At 42.3% G+C, this 14187-nt stretch overlaps 1 protein-coding gene across 1 annotated transcript; it reads right to left on the bottom strand.

Annotated features, from left to right (window-relative positions):
• Positions 1–5573: 5573 nt before the first annotated feature.
• LRRIQ4 (leucine rich repeats and IQ motif containing 4) lies at positions 5574–13225 on the bottom strand. Its single transcript, XM_077827320.1, has 5 exons — positions 12122–13225; positions 9220–9393; positions 8182–8320; positions 6977–7173; positions 5574–5723 (listed from the first exon to the last, which is right to left on the bottom strand). Exons 1-5 carry the CDS (start codon positions 13223–13225, stop codon positions 5574–5576), a joined length of 1764 nt encoding a protein of 587 aa, XP_077683446.1.
• Between the last annotated feature and the right edge of the window lie 962 nt (positions 13226–14187).

A 14187-nucleotide genomic window follows, 5' to 3' on the forward strand; every position in this document is an offset into this window, starting at 1 on the left:
TGTGCAAATTGAGGATTTTTATCAAGCATTCCCCAGGAAAGGGGGTGTAGGGCTTGGGGGGGAATATGGGGGGAAAGACGTTTCCAAGTGGGCTCTTTCCCTGTTATATTTGTTAGACGCTTGGTGGTGGCAGCAATAAAGTCCAGGGACAAAAGGTAAAATAGCTTGTACCTTGGGGAAGTTTTAACCTAGGCTGGTAAAAATAAGCTTAGGGGGTTTTTCATGCAGGTCCCCATATCTGTACCCTAGAGTTCAGAGTGGGGAAAGGAATCTTGACACCCTTAGACATATCTGCTGATAGAAAGGTTGGAGCACCTTGGAACACTTATTCATAATTCAGGACTGCACACAATTCTGGCCCTTGTATGGTATGCCAATGACATATGGGGGCCATAAAAGGACCACAGCATAGGGGGCATGCTGGGGATCGGTGTGGGCAGGGCAGTAGTATGCTTATAACTCTCCATGCTGCAGTGATGCTGGACTGCAGAGCAAGTCATAGGCATTCTGGGTATGACTGTAACAAATTACAGGATCCCTTGGGGCTCTTCCTGCTTATGTGAGGGTCTGATTAAGCCCCTGCCACAGCCTTTATTTCCCTCTAGCTAGACTACTCTGTGTTGCCTATCTCAGTAGGTACAGCCATGGAGTCTAGCCATTACCATTAAGGGGTCTGATCCACTGCTCACTGAAAGCAATGGGAGTCTGTGATGCACTGTCCTCCTCACACCAGCCCTGAGAGAGTTGAATTAGGACAGGTGAGGCCAATCTATCAGTTAAGCTCCAAATAGGGGAGGTTTACATTGCTTGGAGAAAAAAGAAAAGGAGTACTTTTGACACCTTAGAGACTAACCAATTTAGTCTCATTTCATCGGATGCATCCGATGTAGCTCACGAAAGCTTATGCTCAAATAAATTGGTTAGTCTCTAAGGTGCCACGAGTACTCCTTTTTCTTTTTGCGAATACAGACTAACACGGCTGTTACTCTGAAACCTGTCATTGCTTGGAGGACACTAATTAGGAAGAAGCTCAATTGTGAGGGAAGAGGCAGGGCTTCTATAAAGCCAGGAAGCTAGCAACAGAGATGAGTTTGCAGATCTTCTCCCCAGGATACGGGAGAAGATGTATGGTAGGAAGGGGTCCAGGGATGAGAGCAATAAGGTGGGTGTAAACACAGACCTTAATGGCTTGGTACAGTACCCTGAAGTGGAACCTAGAGTAGAGGGTGGGCCTAGGTTCCCCTACCATCCACTGCAGAGTGGTACTGCTAGGAGCTCTGAATGGGAAGACTGCCTGAGTTATTGTGGGAGTAAGCTAGTCAAGAAAGCAGGTGTGAGGCCTGCCTGATGCTGCTGGTAAAACCGAGACCTTAAGAGACTCCCCTAGAAGAGGAAATCACAGTGTGATCTGGCTGGAGGGCTGAATCACAAAGCAGCTGTGTTGCAAGTTTGTGGAGTGGAAGGAGAGTGGCATGTGGGAAGAGAAGAAAAGAGTTGCTGAACCAGCTGGAGCTAATTGCCAGCAGGAGGTGCTATCCAGTGGTGAGTAGAACACCCCCTGTCAGAGTCCTCCTAATGACTCCTCTGAGCAGGGGTGCAGGGATGGGGGTTATGGCCCCCATCAGTTTTTTACTAGCTGGAGGGTGAGTGATGGGTGGAGAGAGGTGGGGCTTCTGGGGAAGGGTGGTGGTGGGGTGCTTGGGGGGAAGGATGCCAGTGGCCCCCCACTTTAGGGAGCTTCTGCTCCTGCCTCTGGGTCCTGGCTCAGGCCCATAGCGCATGTATTACATGTTTTGATATGCAGCACAAGCCTCCCATCACATTCTCACAATGTCCCTGTGAAGTAGGTACTATTAAGATTCATCTTTCTGCTTTACAGATGAAGAAAATCAACACAAGGAAGTTGAGTGCTTTACTCTAGGCCATACAGCAAAACAGGGCAGAATAATCAGGAACAGAGTTTATTATTTCCTGGTGCCCAGTCTTAAACTCAGCCCATCTGACCCATTAAACCAAGGAGCTGACTAGTGTAAAGTAACCCTTCTGTTTTGTTTGCTAGGGCCAGACTCACCTACCCTCGCTCATGTTAATTGCTGCCTTAAAAAGGGCCAGATTTTGCAACATGTACTTATGTTGAGTAGCACCTTAGTCCACAAGATGCCCCAATGACTTTAAGGGAATTATTTGTAAAGTAAGGTACATTTACTAAGTGGTAGTATCAGAAGCTGCCCCCTAAGTGAGGAGTCCTATTGAAATCATGGGACAAACAGAGTAATAAAAAGTACTGCTCAATTAGCCCTGAGAACTCCATGCAGAAACCTTTTCCCAGTGGCAAAGACACACTAGGATCATTCTCAGCCTAAGTCACTTACCTCAGGAAGGAGCCCCTGCCGGAAACCACTTCTGTTCAGGAGTTTAGTATGTTGAAGATTCTTTGGCAGCATTGAGCACTGCTATACTGGGGGGATTAATTTCTGTAGAGGAAAATCCTCTTCTGGCTAGTCAATATGAGTAACAGCTGAATATGCTGCTGCTTTGTTTACTCTTCCCATACTGAATTACTACACTGTTTACTCTGATTTCATTGGGGCATCTCTGAACTTCCTTGTTCTTGTCACAGCTTGATTGTAAAAATGTACTTTACTATCCCTCAGGAGGCAAAACTGAGATCAAATTGTACGTTTGGTCAGACATGGCATAAAAAGTTAGTTTGTAATCAATTGTTTTCAGAAGAGATATTCTGTAAAGGTGAGCATGGAACACTGATAATGCAAACATTAAAAAGAAGCAAAGAGCATCAGTTTATGTTCCACTCAGGATTAACACTTACTACTTGAAGCCTATGCTGTCAGTGTGTCCATTTCTAGCAATAAATATGCCAGGAGAATCTTCTAATATGGAGGCACTGAAAACATTCCAACATGAGTTTTAACACACTTTATGTGGCATTGAGATAACATTACAATGATCTACTGAAACACCTCTCTCCTTTGCTACACCTCATAGCAAGTATCCAAGACCTGACGAGTATTTTTCTGATATCTCCAAACCCCCAGCTTCTCATGATTGTCCTCAATGTGGAAACCCTTGTCCATCTGCAGGTTGTCTCTTCCCTTGATTACAGTAACCTCCTACAGCAATTCACATCTGCCAAAAGTCCTAGCTCTCCTTCAAATTCCCCCTCTCTTCCAGCAACACCCTCTTCAATCAGTCCTGTATCGTCCCTAACTTGAATTATTGTTTTGTGTCATGTCTCATTTTATTTAGTCTGCAAGGTTTTTAAGGGTCAAAAACATGACTTACTTATTTGTTCGTCTGGTTTTTTAAAAAAAATCTTACCAAAAAACCCCTTTGTATGAGCTCTAGGGGCCTTAACAGCAATTATGTTCCCAATCTATTAAAATATCATCTAGTAACCCAATACAATGGAAGTATTTGCATGCCAACTCAAAGAGCAGCAAAACTCCATCCCACTCCACCCAAAGTGCCCTGGCCCCTGCTTTCATCAGAAGACCTATTAAATAGATGACTTTTGCAGGGAGTTTTGAAGGTCAACAATCTATTGACCAAATCCTTAGTTGTGGAATGTAGGCCCAGCCCTAGAAACATTCTATCTGATTGCCCATGCTTCTTACATCCCTTCAGGGAGTACTGCATATCTAGGGTTACCATACCTCTGGGTTTTCCCAGATAGGACTCTTTTTTTTAATTCTCAGCCTGGGCAGATTTTTCAAATAAGAAGCAATGTCTGGGATTTTTGTGGCACAGCTCAGAAAGCACTGTCTCTGTGCCCCAATTGGTCCCTTCCCTATAGCTACAGCTGCTGTATCCTACCTATCCAGGCCCTGGCTCCCAGCTCTGGTGCAGGGGAGAGGCCCACGGGGAGGTACTGCCTCCTGGGCCTGTGCCAGCTGCCCTGCCACTGTGACAGGGAGTGAGGCCTCAGGTACCCCCTTTAGCTCCCCCACAGCAGTGTTCTCTTTCTGGGAACCTGAAATATGGTGACCCTACCATACCCCTCCTTTGTGTGAGCCAATGGGGAAGGGCCAGTGCCCTATCTTCTTCCCACCTCTAGTACATGCTGGGAGGGAGCAGGACTTCAATTTTCGCCTTACACAGACCACCCAAGTGCTTCCACCCATTCAAGCTCTGTGAAGCAGCATGTGGGCTAGTCACAGCCTGGCTCTCAGTTTCGATTCAGGCCTTACCCAGGTAAATCTCTCAGTGAAGTCAAGGGAAAGAAGCCTTGCCTGAGCAGTACTAAATCAAAACTAGGCAGTGATTCAGAGTATGGCCCTCTGCTTGTGGACTGCGGTTGTGTAAATGTGTAGTAATGTGTAAATGGGTTATACTAGCACACTAGAAATTGCTCTATATGAGCAGGGGCACATTAATATGTGAAATCCAGAAATCACAGGACCATTTTGTAGTTTTCAAATTCACTATGTGCTGCAAATAAGCCTTTTATATGAAGACAATTTGCAACTGCGTGTATTGTTTTTGGGACTAGACATAAATCTGAGGACCTGACAATTTGCAGTTATTAAATGCTGTGACTAGACCTACTCAAAATTTTTAATTAAAAAGGGACATTTTTGCAAAAATCTAGAAATTTTGGACTTTTTTATAAGAATAGGATTATAATTAAGATGTCCTGGTAGGAATAATTATATTTCACCTACCATTCCTCTTGTATTGTCAAGCGAGGCAGTCATCACTTCTCATGAACTCTTGTGTAGTATTGCTCTGTTCAGTGCTACAGTTGCTGTGTTTTTCCCCAGAGGTGGCTGCACCTCAGTGGTAGGCAAAGTGCTGTCTAATGGCATATGTACTTTTAAAACTCTATAGTAGTGCAGCTGCCCCAGGGGTCACCCAATAAAATTAATAGCAGGTTTAAAACAAAAGGAAGTCCTACTTCACACAACACATAGTCAACCTGTGGAACTCTTTGCCAGGGGATGCTGTGAAGGCCAAAACTATAATAGGGTTTAAAAAAACCCAACCAACTAGATAAGTTCCTGGAGGATAGGTCCATCAATAGCTATTAGCCAGCATGGGTAGGGTGTCCACATGCCCTGGGTGTCCCTAGCCTCTGTTTGCCAGAAGCTGGGAATAGATTGTGATTGCCTGTTCTGTTCATTACCTCGGAAGAACCTGGCACTGGTCACTGTCAGAAGACAGGATACAGGCCTAGATGGACCTTGGCCTGACCCAGTAGGGATGTTATGAAAACACAAAACCACTGTAAGACCGTTCTCATTACAGAAGACATGAATTTTAAAGATTTTAGTCAGCACAGAGCTCCACAGATACAATTCACTTCCAGTTAATCAATTACCCTTGTGCTTTGCAATCATATACATTATTTTACCATCTAACCTCATTTAACTGGAGTCATTTTGACACATGCACAAAACTGGCCATAAAGCACCTATGTTATTTTTTTAATTCTAATGTTCAGTATTCTGGACATTTTAGTATTGACTATCCCTTACTTTCTTGCCTCTCCCTATATCTGCCCTCCCAATGTGCAAGAGCTATAAACAGTTTGATGTAAAAATCATATGGAATTACTACTTTTTGCCCTTTGCACCTTTGCCAGGCTTTTCTTTCCCCTTTTCTTTTCCTTTCTTATCTTTCTTTCCTTTCTTTAACAGTTTTTGAAGCTCAGCAAAAATTCCAAGCCCCTTCTGCACCATCTGCCCACGCCACCAAGCCTGGATCTGAAAGAGAGGATGGAACAATATTGTTACCTTGAGGAGAAGAGGGTGACTTCAAACAATTGAATTGAGCACTATGTCGGCTAGTATTGATGCAAAAAGCTGAATGCATTGGGGTCTGCTGGAGTAAACTGGGGTTAAATTCCTGATTAGACTAAATTAATTTAAATTAAGAGGACCTGCCAACCAACTAAATTATATTTTTCAGGTTATTTCCATGTGCTATTTTAAAATTAAACTAAAATTTCTCTAAGGGAGGGAACACTCTCGTTGTTCTCTCAACTCTTTGGTCCAGGCAAGGACTTCAAGTGAAGAGAAGTCATCTTCCCAACTTCAGATGTCCCTATTTGGCTGTTACGTTAGCCCATGTACCCACAGCCAATTTGGACCTAGCTAATTGTCCTACATTGGGCCCCATAAAAGGGAAGTTGTTTCCTTTCGGATGTTGGGTAGCAATGTGTTAGAAATAAGAGACAATAACTGTGGGAAGGGAAGAATTTGAAGTACAGGAAAATCAGGGAAGGGAGGACCTGCCCTTTGTTCCTCATCCCCATCTTTTGAGCAGAACGACTTTACTGCCCACTGGTACTGTAGACTGAGCTTCTAATAACCATCTAGGACAGTGATACTCAAACCACAGTGGTTCAGGAGCCAAATTAGCAATCACCATTACCCAAAAGAGCCACAGTAATTTATTGTTTCTTTTTCTCTCTCTCATTTATATTATATAATTAGAATCTCACAACAAAATGACTGACCAAGTATTCTACAATTGGCTAATAACATAGTAAAAGCATCCTGATTGGTTGTTAATTATCATTGTTTTAATATGTGCTACAAAGAGCTGCAGGAGACATACTAAAGAGCCACTTGCAGCTCCTGAGCCTCAGTCTGAGTATCACTGATCTAGGGCTGTTCCAGGCTGAATCTCTGTGCCCCCAGGCTCTACAGTCTTGGGACTAGAGGCTGCAGCTTACAGCTTCTTTCCCAAGCGGGGATTTGGCTTAATGGATCTGCATTGTGCATGGACCCAGTGGCCATCCCCCTGCCAAGCCCACGTTCCCCATTTGGCAATGAGATAGATACCTCATTGTGTGCAATGGAGTGTCTGCTGCTTTACTGCCCCACCATAGCTGACACAGAATTTTTAAGATACTTCAGGGCCTTGCATAGCATGCCGTGTAGAATGTTGTGTCAAACACTGGATTATTAATAATGCAGTTTGTGCAGTGTAGTAGATCTCTTATGCCTTGTACCTTTGTAGCCTTGGCCTTTTGATGCCTCTTTTCCCGTAAATACTCCCAGATAGCCAAGTTCCCCTGGCTGCACACCTCAACTGGGGGGTCTGTCATAGGGTTCCCATCCAGCAAGACAAGCTGCAACTTCTGAAGATTGTCCAAGTTTTCTGGGAGTTGGAACAACTGATTGTTCTGAACAAGCAACCTTTGCAAACCTAAACAAATAAAATCACAAAACTGCAATGCACAGACTAATAATAATCTGGAGTGTTTCCCTGGGTGTGTTTACAATAAAACAATGTATTGCTGGGGTGTGAAATATTTACTGTGTGTATATAAATATTTCCCAGTACATCAATATATTATTTCATTCTATAGTACAAAGGGCCTAGTTCCCAAACATGGAGAGATTTTTCACAGGACTTCAATAACACCAATATGTTTGTTCTAATGCTGTGATCAATTTTTTTTTTCTACAAAAATATCAACAAGAAGGGTGTTACTGCTGTTGTGCCTTTCTACTTCCACAGCCCTGAGTTATGAGTTTTTAGGCTTAGGCTCAAGGTAATTGCAAGAATACAAAATTGTTTTTCCCCCAAAATAAGAACTAGAGTGAAGCACTCAACAGAAAGCTTCATTTTCTAAATGATATGCCACACCCTGAGGTGGGTCACTGGCAATGAGAACTAGACTTGGGAGCTGGGGATCTTAAAGTATGATCCTCTAAGCTTAAAAGACACCTGTCTGTTAGCCAAGGCTGAAATCAGGCTTATTGACCTCTATTTGTGGCCCAACCATCATTAGGGGAGGAGAGAAGGCCACACTGCGTGGGTGTGCGTTACATAAACACCACCTACACACTGCATCTGTGCTTCATACTCAGGGGAGTTTTGTGAGGCAGCAAAATGCTTTCTTGGTAAGAAAGCTGCAAGAATTGTTAATTGTTCTACTTTGTTATCGACCAATTTGAAAAAACAATGCCACTTATATCTGCAGATCATTAACTTTCCCATGGTGTATATTGCATCTAAATCTATTAAATAGGGGAAAGTCTTCAACAGATCATCAGACAATAAGAATTTTTAATAATACAGATTACTCTACCTAGTCTCTCATTTGGACCAGGAAAGGTGTCTGGGTGAGAAGAGGAAGACTTTTGAACTCTGAAATCTCTGCTTAAACTTGTGCCCTTACAGACACAAATGCATATGATGTTTTTTCACCTTGTACTTGACATATGGAGTCTGGGAGTTCTTTAAGGAGGTTGTTGTGACAGTCAACTATTTCTAGGTTGCTCAGCAAGCCGATGGAAGGTGGCAGGTACTCCAGACAATTGTTCTCTAGGTACAGCTCTTTCAGATTCTGGAAAAAAATGTGCATGATTTTCTATTTAAAAAAGGATTTGTTTCCTTAGGGAGATCATTGAACAATGCACAACTGAACATCGGCAAAAGCAAAACATACGACTGGGGAGATAGCATTGTTAGGTGCTCAGATACTATGGTAATGAGTGTGATATAACTGGATAAATGTACCCAGCAGTGTTCTCTGAGTTTGAGCATCCCTTTAAAGTGCCGCATGACCTATCAAGGCTTGAGAATTTTCTTCCTTTGCCTTGGTTCATAGTCATGTACATGCACTATGTGGTCCTGTCACTCCTGCATGCTAGCAACCTCTTGAAAGGTATAGCGACTGCTCTGTAGGCAGGCAAAGAGAAGGGAAAACATGAATTCCATCAACAATTGGAAAGTGGCTTATTGCCTAGGCCTTGGGGGTGATTGAGCACCCAGTAAAACACGGGTTTAACAATGCCACAGCCCTGGTGTAGAGGCCCAACACATTTTATGGGATCAGAAAGATAAACATACATAACCTATTCCACATAAGGAGAAGGAAATAATAGAGAATCTATGTGAAATAGGTTATATATAATATAGATAGATAGAGATACCTAAGTCTTGGGTCCATCAACTTTAACAAGACCTGTTTGTTACAAATGTTTTACCCAATCCTACCAGACCTCAATGGACCCAGTTCTGCAAGGTGCTGTGTCCCATTGAATTAAATGGGACTTCAGTGTGCTCAGCACCTGCTGTTTCCAGGCCCTGTACACCAAATCCCACTGAAGTCCATGGAAGGTGCACTTGTGGAAGGCCTGTGGGATTGGGATTCATTCTCTTCAAACAGCTTACTTCTTCTGTGCTTCTTTGTGGTACCAGGCAGAGTTATTATTGAGCTCCTCTCCCTCCTCTTTTTCTTACCTGCAGTTTGCTGATGTCGCTTGGAAGAGTCATGAATTTGATCCCTTTATCTTGTCCCAGATATAATTTCTCTAATGACTGAAGGAGAGAAACTTCCTCTGGAAAGACACTGAATCTGTTTCCAGTCAGACCAAGGCATTTTAAGTTAGAGAGTCCCGTCACCTCTGGAGGTATCTAGGCATGTTCCAAAACATACATTTTAAAAAAATACATTTATTTCCGTTAAATAGCTATGTTTTGTTATTTGTTGTTTGCAGTTCTGGGAAATACTCTGTCACATTACTACAGGTCAATGAAGAATATCATGCTGGCCACATTCTATTGCATTGCCATATTATGGCTGAAATTTTTGCAACATTTCCCTGACATATTCCGTGACTGAAAGGTGTCTCCATGTAAACTTTATCTGAATTAGGCTATTTCTTAGCATATATGTTCCTTCCAGAAGAGGCAACCTGGAGAATGAAATGTAAGAACAGTTCCTGTGCTTCCCAATTCTTCTGACAGTATCTGTGTATTATAAGATAATTTACGTAAATTAAAATGTTAAATTGGATCATTTGCATATATTACCACTTCCACAAATTTAGCCTTCAAGGGAAAAAAAAATAACACAAATCATGATCTCCTGGCAGAAGATAGGGAGGATTGCATTATATCACAAAAGGGAAATGTGTTTGATGCCCTAAGAGCAAGACACCCATTATTGTTGTTCATGTATTGACAGATTTCAGCTGTATAATTGTCCCCTAGGCTAGAGTAAGATAATGGATCTAAAAGCATTAACAATTTGTACATCCATTGTAAACTTGCCTCCTGCTCTGTTTCAAATAGTATGTCACATTTATTGATACTAGGCAAGTGCAATTATCAGACCGTTACTTCAGAAAAAGAGAGGAATAAATGGAACCAGGCCCTTTTAGCATCTAATCTCTGCTATTCAAAGCAGGTTACCATGTCACTTTTTAGTGGTTTGGTTTTGGTTCCTTTTTTCCTGGCTGAATATCTGCTTGTCAGTGGCAGTTGGTTACAGGGGGTAGTGAGGCTGTCATGCACATCAGCATTAGGAAAGAAATGTTCTGAACATAATAACTATCAGTAGTTTTATTAACTGCAATTTTAATTAAGCTACCGTCACTCATCCGCTCCAATGGCTTTAAGAATGGGTTATTCTAGCACCTTGCTGCCTTTGGGTAGCGTATAGCAGTGTCTCATATCACAAACAGCTTGTACATAATGCCTTATAACAGGGGTGGCCAAACCACCTCTTGCGAGCTGCACGTAGTTCTTTTATAGTTAAAGTGCAGCTTGTGGAACCCACCATGTCATCCCTCACATTTTCCACTGGGTGTGGGGAGCTCAGGGTTTCAGCCCCACAGTGCAGTGGTCAGGTTAGGAGCGTCTACCCAGCGGGAAGCGGGGTCTTGGGGCATCAGCCCCACAGGAAGCACCTGCAGGAGCTTCAACAGGAGCAGGGCAGAAGCCCCAAGCCTCGGCAGACGCCTCTCCAGGCAGAAGCCCCAAGTCTTGGCAGGCACCTCCTGCAGGGCAGAAGCCTCGAGACCTCCACCGCCCCGCTGCAGGGCAGAAGCCCCAACTCCTGGCAGGCCTGTTAGGTTCTCAAACTTCTGAAGATTATCATCTGCAGCTCCCAGGGTCAGTAAATTTGGCCACCCCGCCTTATAATGAACACTGCACAAGCATCAAAGAAAATATCCTTCAAGTAAAGCACCGAAGTACAATTCTTCCATATCATATCATTCTTGGGCAATCTAGGCTCCCATCCTTTATGAAGCTCATGTTTTGCACCCCAGTACCTGCAAGGACCTTATTACAGGACTGGGGCCATCAAGTACTTAGAGGTGAAAGAATTCTTGATGCCTTGGGATATAGTTTCAAGACTCCCGTTAATGTTAAAGGAAAACAATGAATAATTAGAATACCTTAGATAGCTCAATGCCATCCTGTACACATGTGTTAAAGAAGAGCGAGCTGTAGCTATCTGAATAGATTAAAAATTAAGTTGCAGGCCAGCTTTGGTATTGACACTCATTGAATGTGGCTAGCAGTGACAGTGAGAACTGCCAGGTTACTGATACCTAACTCCACTGCGTGGTGGAGGGTAGACTGAATCATGATAAACCGGCTCTGAATTGCAATGGAGGAGAAATGAGAAAGGGAAGGTAAATTATATTGCTTCTACAGCTGCCCTCATTCAGTGACTAACGTGGATGAGACCACTCCAGCAAAAGGCATGTCCCTAAATTGGGAAGAGAGAAGAGAAATTACAGTAGGAAGTCTCACTGTATGGGAAGTTGGAAACATTTTGGCTTCTGCATTGGGTAGACCTCTTCCCTGTAAAATAATATTCAACAGTTATAGAGGTGCTTTCCAGCCAAAGATCTCAGAGCCCTTTGCAAAGGAAAGTAAGTATTACCAGCTCTGTTTTAGAGATTGAGAGACTGAGGCAAAGAGGTGAAGTGACCTGCCCAGGATCACACAGCTGGACAATGGCAGAGCCAGGAACAGAATCTTTTGTTTTCTGCTTCCCCAATTAGTGGCATCTCTATGTGGCTGTGCTGCTTGGCATAAGGATTGCTGGGGTTTGCATACCTTAGAGGCTTACATATTCTTGAGTCTCACGTCCTTGAAGTCAGGCTTGTATTATTATTATTACTATTTATTATTTTAGCATCTAGGAACACCAGTGATGGGCCAAGACCCCATTGTGCTGTACAAACACAGAACAAAAAGATGGATCCTGCCCCAAAAGACCGTACATATGATTATCTCCCTATGTTGTAGAGTTAAGTGGCTCATACTATTACATTTGAGATGCATATTAGCCGAGTGAATTTGAAGTGTATCTAGAATCCCACGCCAAAAATAAATAAATCAATACCTCACGTATTTGATTGTCATCCAGTGACAATATTTCCAGATTTTCCATAGCACAAATCTCTTTAGGGAATTCATCAAAGAAATTTTCACTGAGATCTAATATCTTGATACAGGTTAATCTGGTAAAGGAAGATGGTAGCATTTGCAAGCCAGTGTTTTTCAAATAAATGAGGCAAAGGGACATCCAGTGGCAAATCTGACGTGGAAACTTTTCCAAGTTGTTACCAGACAGACCAAGCTCGTTCATTTCTGTGAGCTGCTTGAAGCTAGGAGGGAGCCTACGCAGGAGGTTATTAGACAAATCAAGCACAGTCAGTCTCCGGCAGTGATGCAATGTATCAGGGACTGATAACAGGTTATTGAAAGCTAAAAATAGTTTCACTAAGTTTGTTAAAGATACAATCTCTTCCGGGACAAAACTCACTCGATTTTGTTCCAGATCTAGTATTTCCAGGTTAAGAAGGTGACAAAGCTCCAGGGGAAAGCTTTCAAATCTGTTTTTTTGCAGGTAGATCTCTTTAAGTTGTCTCAGATTCACTACTTCTTTAGGCAGATACCTTAGATTATTGCCAGAGAGTCCAAGCAGCTCAACATGATGGAGGCATTTACAGATCTCCACTGGGAACTCATCCAAGTTTACATCATAGAGCCTGAGCTGACGGAGAGCCTGCAGTTTGCTGATTATATGCAGCGAACTGTAAGAGAGTGGATTGCTACTTAAATCTAAGCTCTGAAGATATTTCAGCTCCCCAAGTTCTTCACATACGTTGTGTATGTAGTTCTTATTCAGATAGAGAACTTTCACCTTCTTAAGACGATGGATATCACCTGGGATGTTTTCAATTAAGTTTTTTTCCAAGTGCAATTCTTCCAGATCTTCCAGTTCAAAGATTTGTAAAGGGATAGTTGTCTGTTGCTTATTGGCTAAATCAATAAAAAATATCCGATCTGTGACGTGTACAGGTAGAGCATCCTCCTCTAGTTCTTTAGTCTCTTGTGTTTCCTGTGAAATCTGCAAACTGTCATTCTCAAGAATTGTGGTATCTGCTCTTGAGAAATGAACATTCACTGTGATGGCATCAGGGCTCTGCTGAATCTCAACCATCTGTGCTACTTATTTTTAACTCTAAAGAGAAAACAATAAGGAATCAGTAATACTCCAACTTTAACCCACTTAAATAAATAACAATCAAAGGATGAAATAGTTCAATATTTAGGGGCAGATTCTGACTTCAGATGCACCCATACCACTGAAGCTGATGTTACTCACTGACATCCAAAGCTTGAAAGAATGAAAATAAAGGCATTTTTTGGCCCTTAGTGTATTGGTAAAGGCACAAAGGGCCAAATTCAGTGGATGAAATGCTACTGAAGTCAACAGAGATGCATCTGCTTACACCATGACTGAATTTAGCCCAATGCGCCAGAAAGTCCTAGGTATAAAATTATTTGGACCAAATTTTGTTCTCAGCTACACCAGTGTAAATTTGGAGTAATGTCATTGAAGCTAAAGCAGTTACTGCAATTTATACCAGTGTAACCAAGAGCAGAATTTGGCCCTATATTGTCAAGTGATTTTAAATTGAATAAACAGTTCTTACATAGGTTTCAGAGTAGCAGCCGTGTTAGTCTGTATTCGCAAAAAGAAAAGGAGTACTTGTGGCACCTTAGAGACTAACCAATTTATTAGAGCATAAGCTTTCGTGAGCTACAGCTCACTTCATCGGATGCATTCAGTGTGTTCTGAAATAAATTCAACACCTTTTTTGAAGTAAGTTTTATGTGGCAGATCCTCATTTGGTGTAAATCAGCATAGCTCCATTGAGCTATAAAAGTTTATACCAGCAGAGGAAATGTGCTCATATTCTTAAAATGTTTTCAGTACAGATCAATTTGGATTTCTCCTCCCAAAATTCAGTGTTTTTTTCAAAGTTTCCAGTTTACTGGAGCACCAAACAGTGATACCTCCTGGAAATTAGATCTTTTCTATCATTAAAGTGTCCCGATTTTCATATTCTAGTATTGCTTTGGAATTTTTGCTCAACTGGGGCATGATCTTGATTTCAG

This window comes from Eretmochelys imbricata, chromosome 9, assembly GCF_965152235.1.
Source record: "Eretmochelys imbricata isolate rEreImb1 chromosome 9, rEreImb1.hap1, whole genome shotgun sequence".
Taxonomy (NCBI): domain Eukaryota; kingdom Metazoa; phylum Chordata; order Testudines; family Cheloniidae; genus Eretmochelys; species Eretmochelys imbricata.

What these genes read in the sequence shown, in the direction of transcription:
- LRRIQ4 (XM_077827320.1), bottom strand. Translation starts at nt 13,225, where the DNA reads ATGGTTGAGATTCAGCAGAGCCCTGATGCCATCACAGTGAATGTTCAT. An exon ending in CTCCATATGTCAAGTACAAG is followed by an intron (nt 7,174 to 8,181) that starts GTGAAAAAACAT and finishes TTATTTGTTTAG; the next exon opens with GTTTGCAAAGGTTGCTTGTT. An exon ending in AAAAGGCCAAGGCTACAAAG is followed by an intron (nt 5,724 to 6,976) that starts GTACAAGGCATA and finishes CCTCTCTTTCAG; the next exon opens with ATCCAGGCTTGGTGGCGTGG.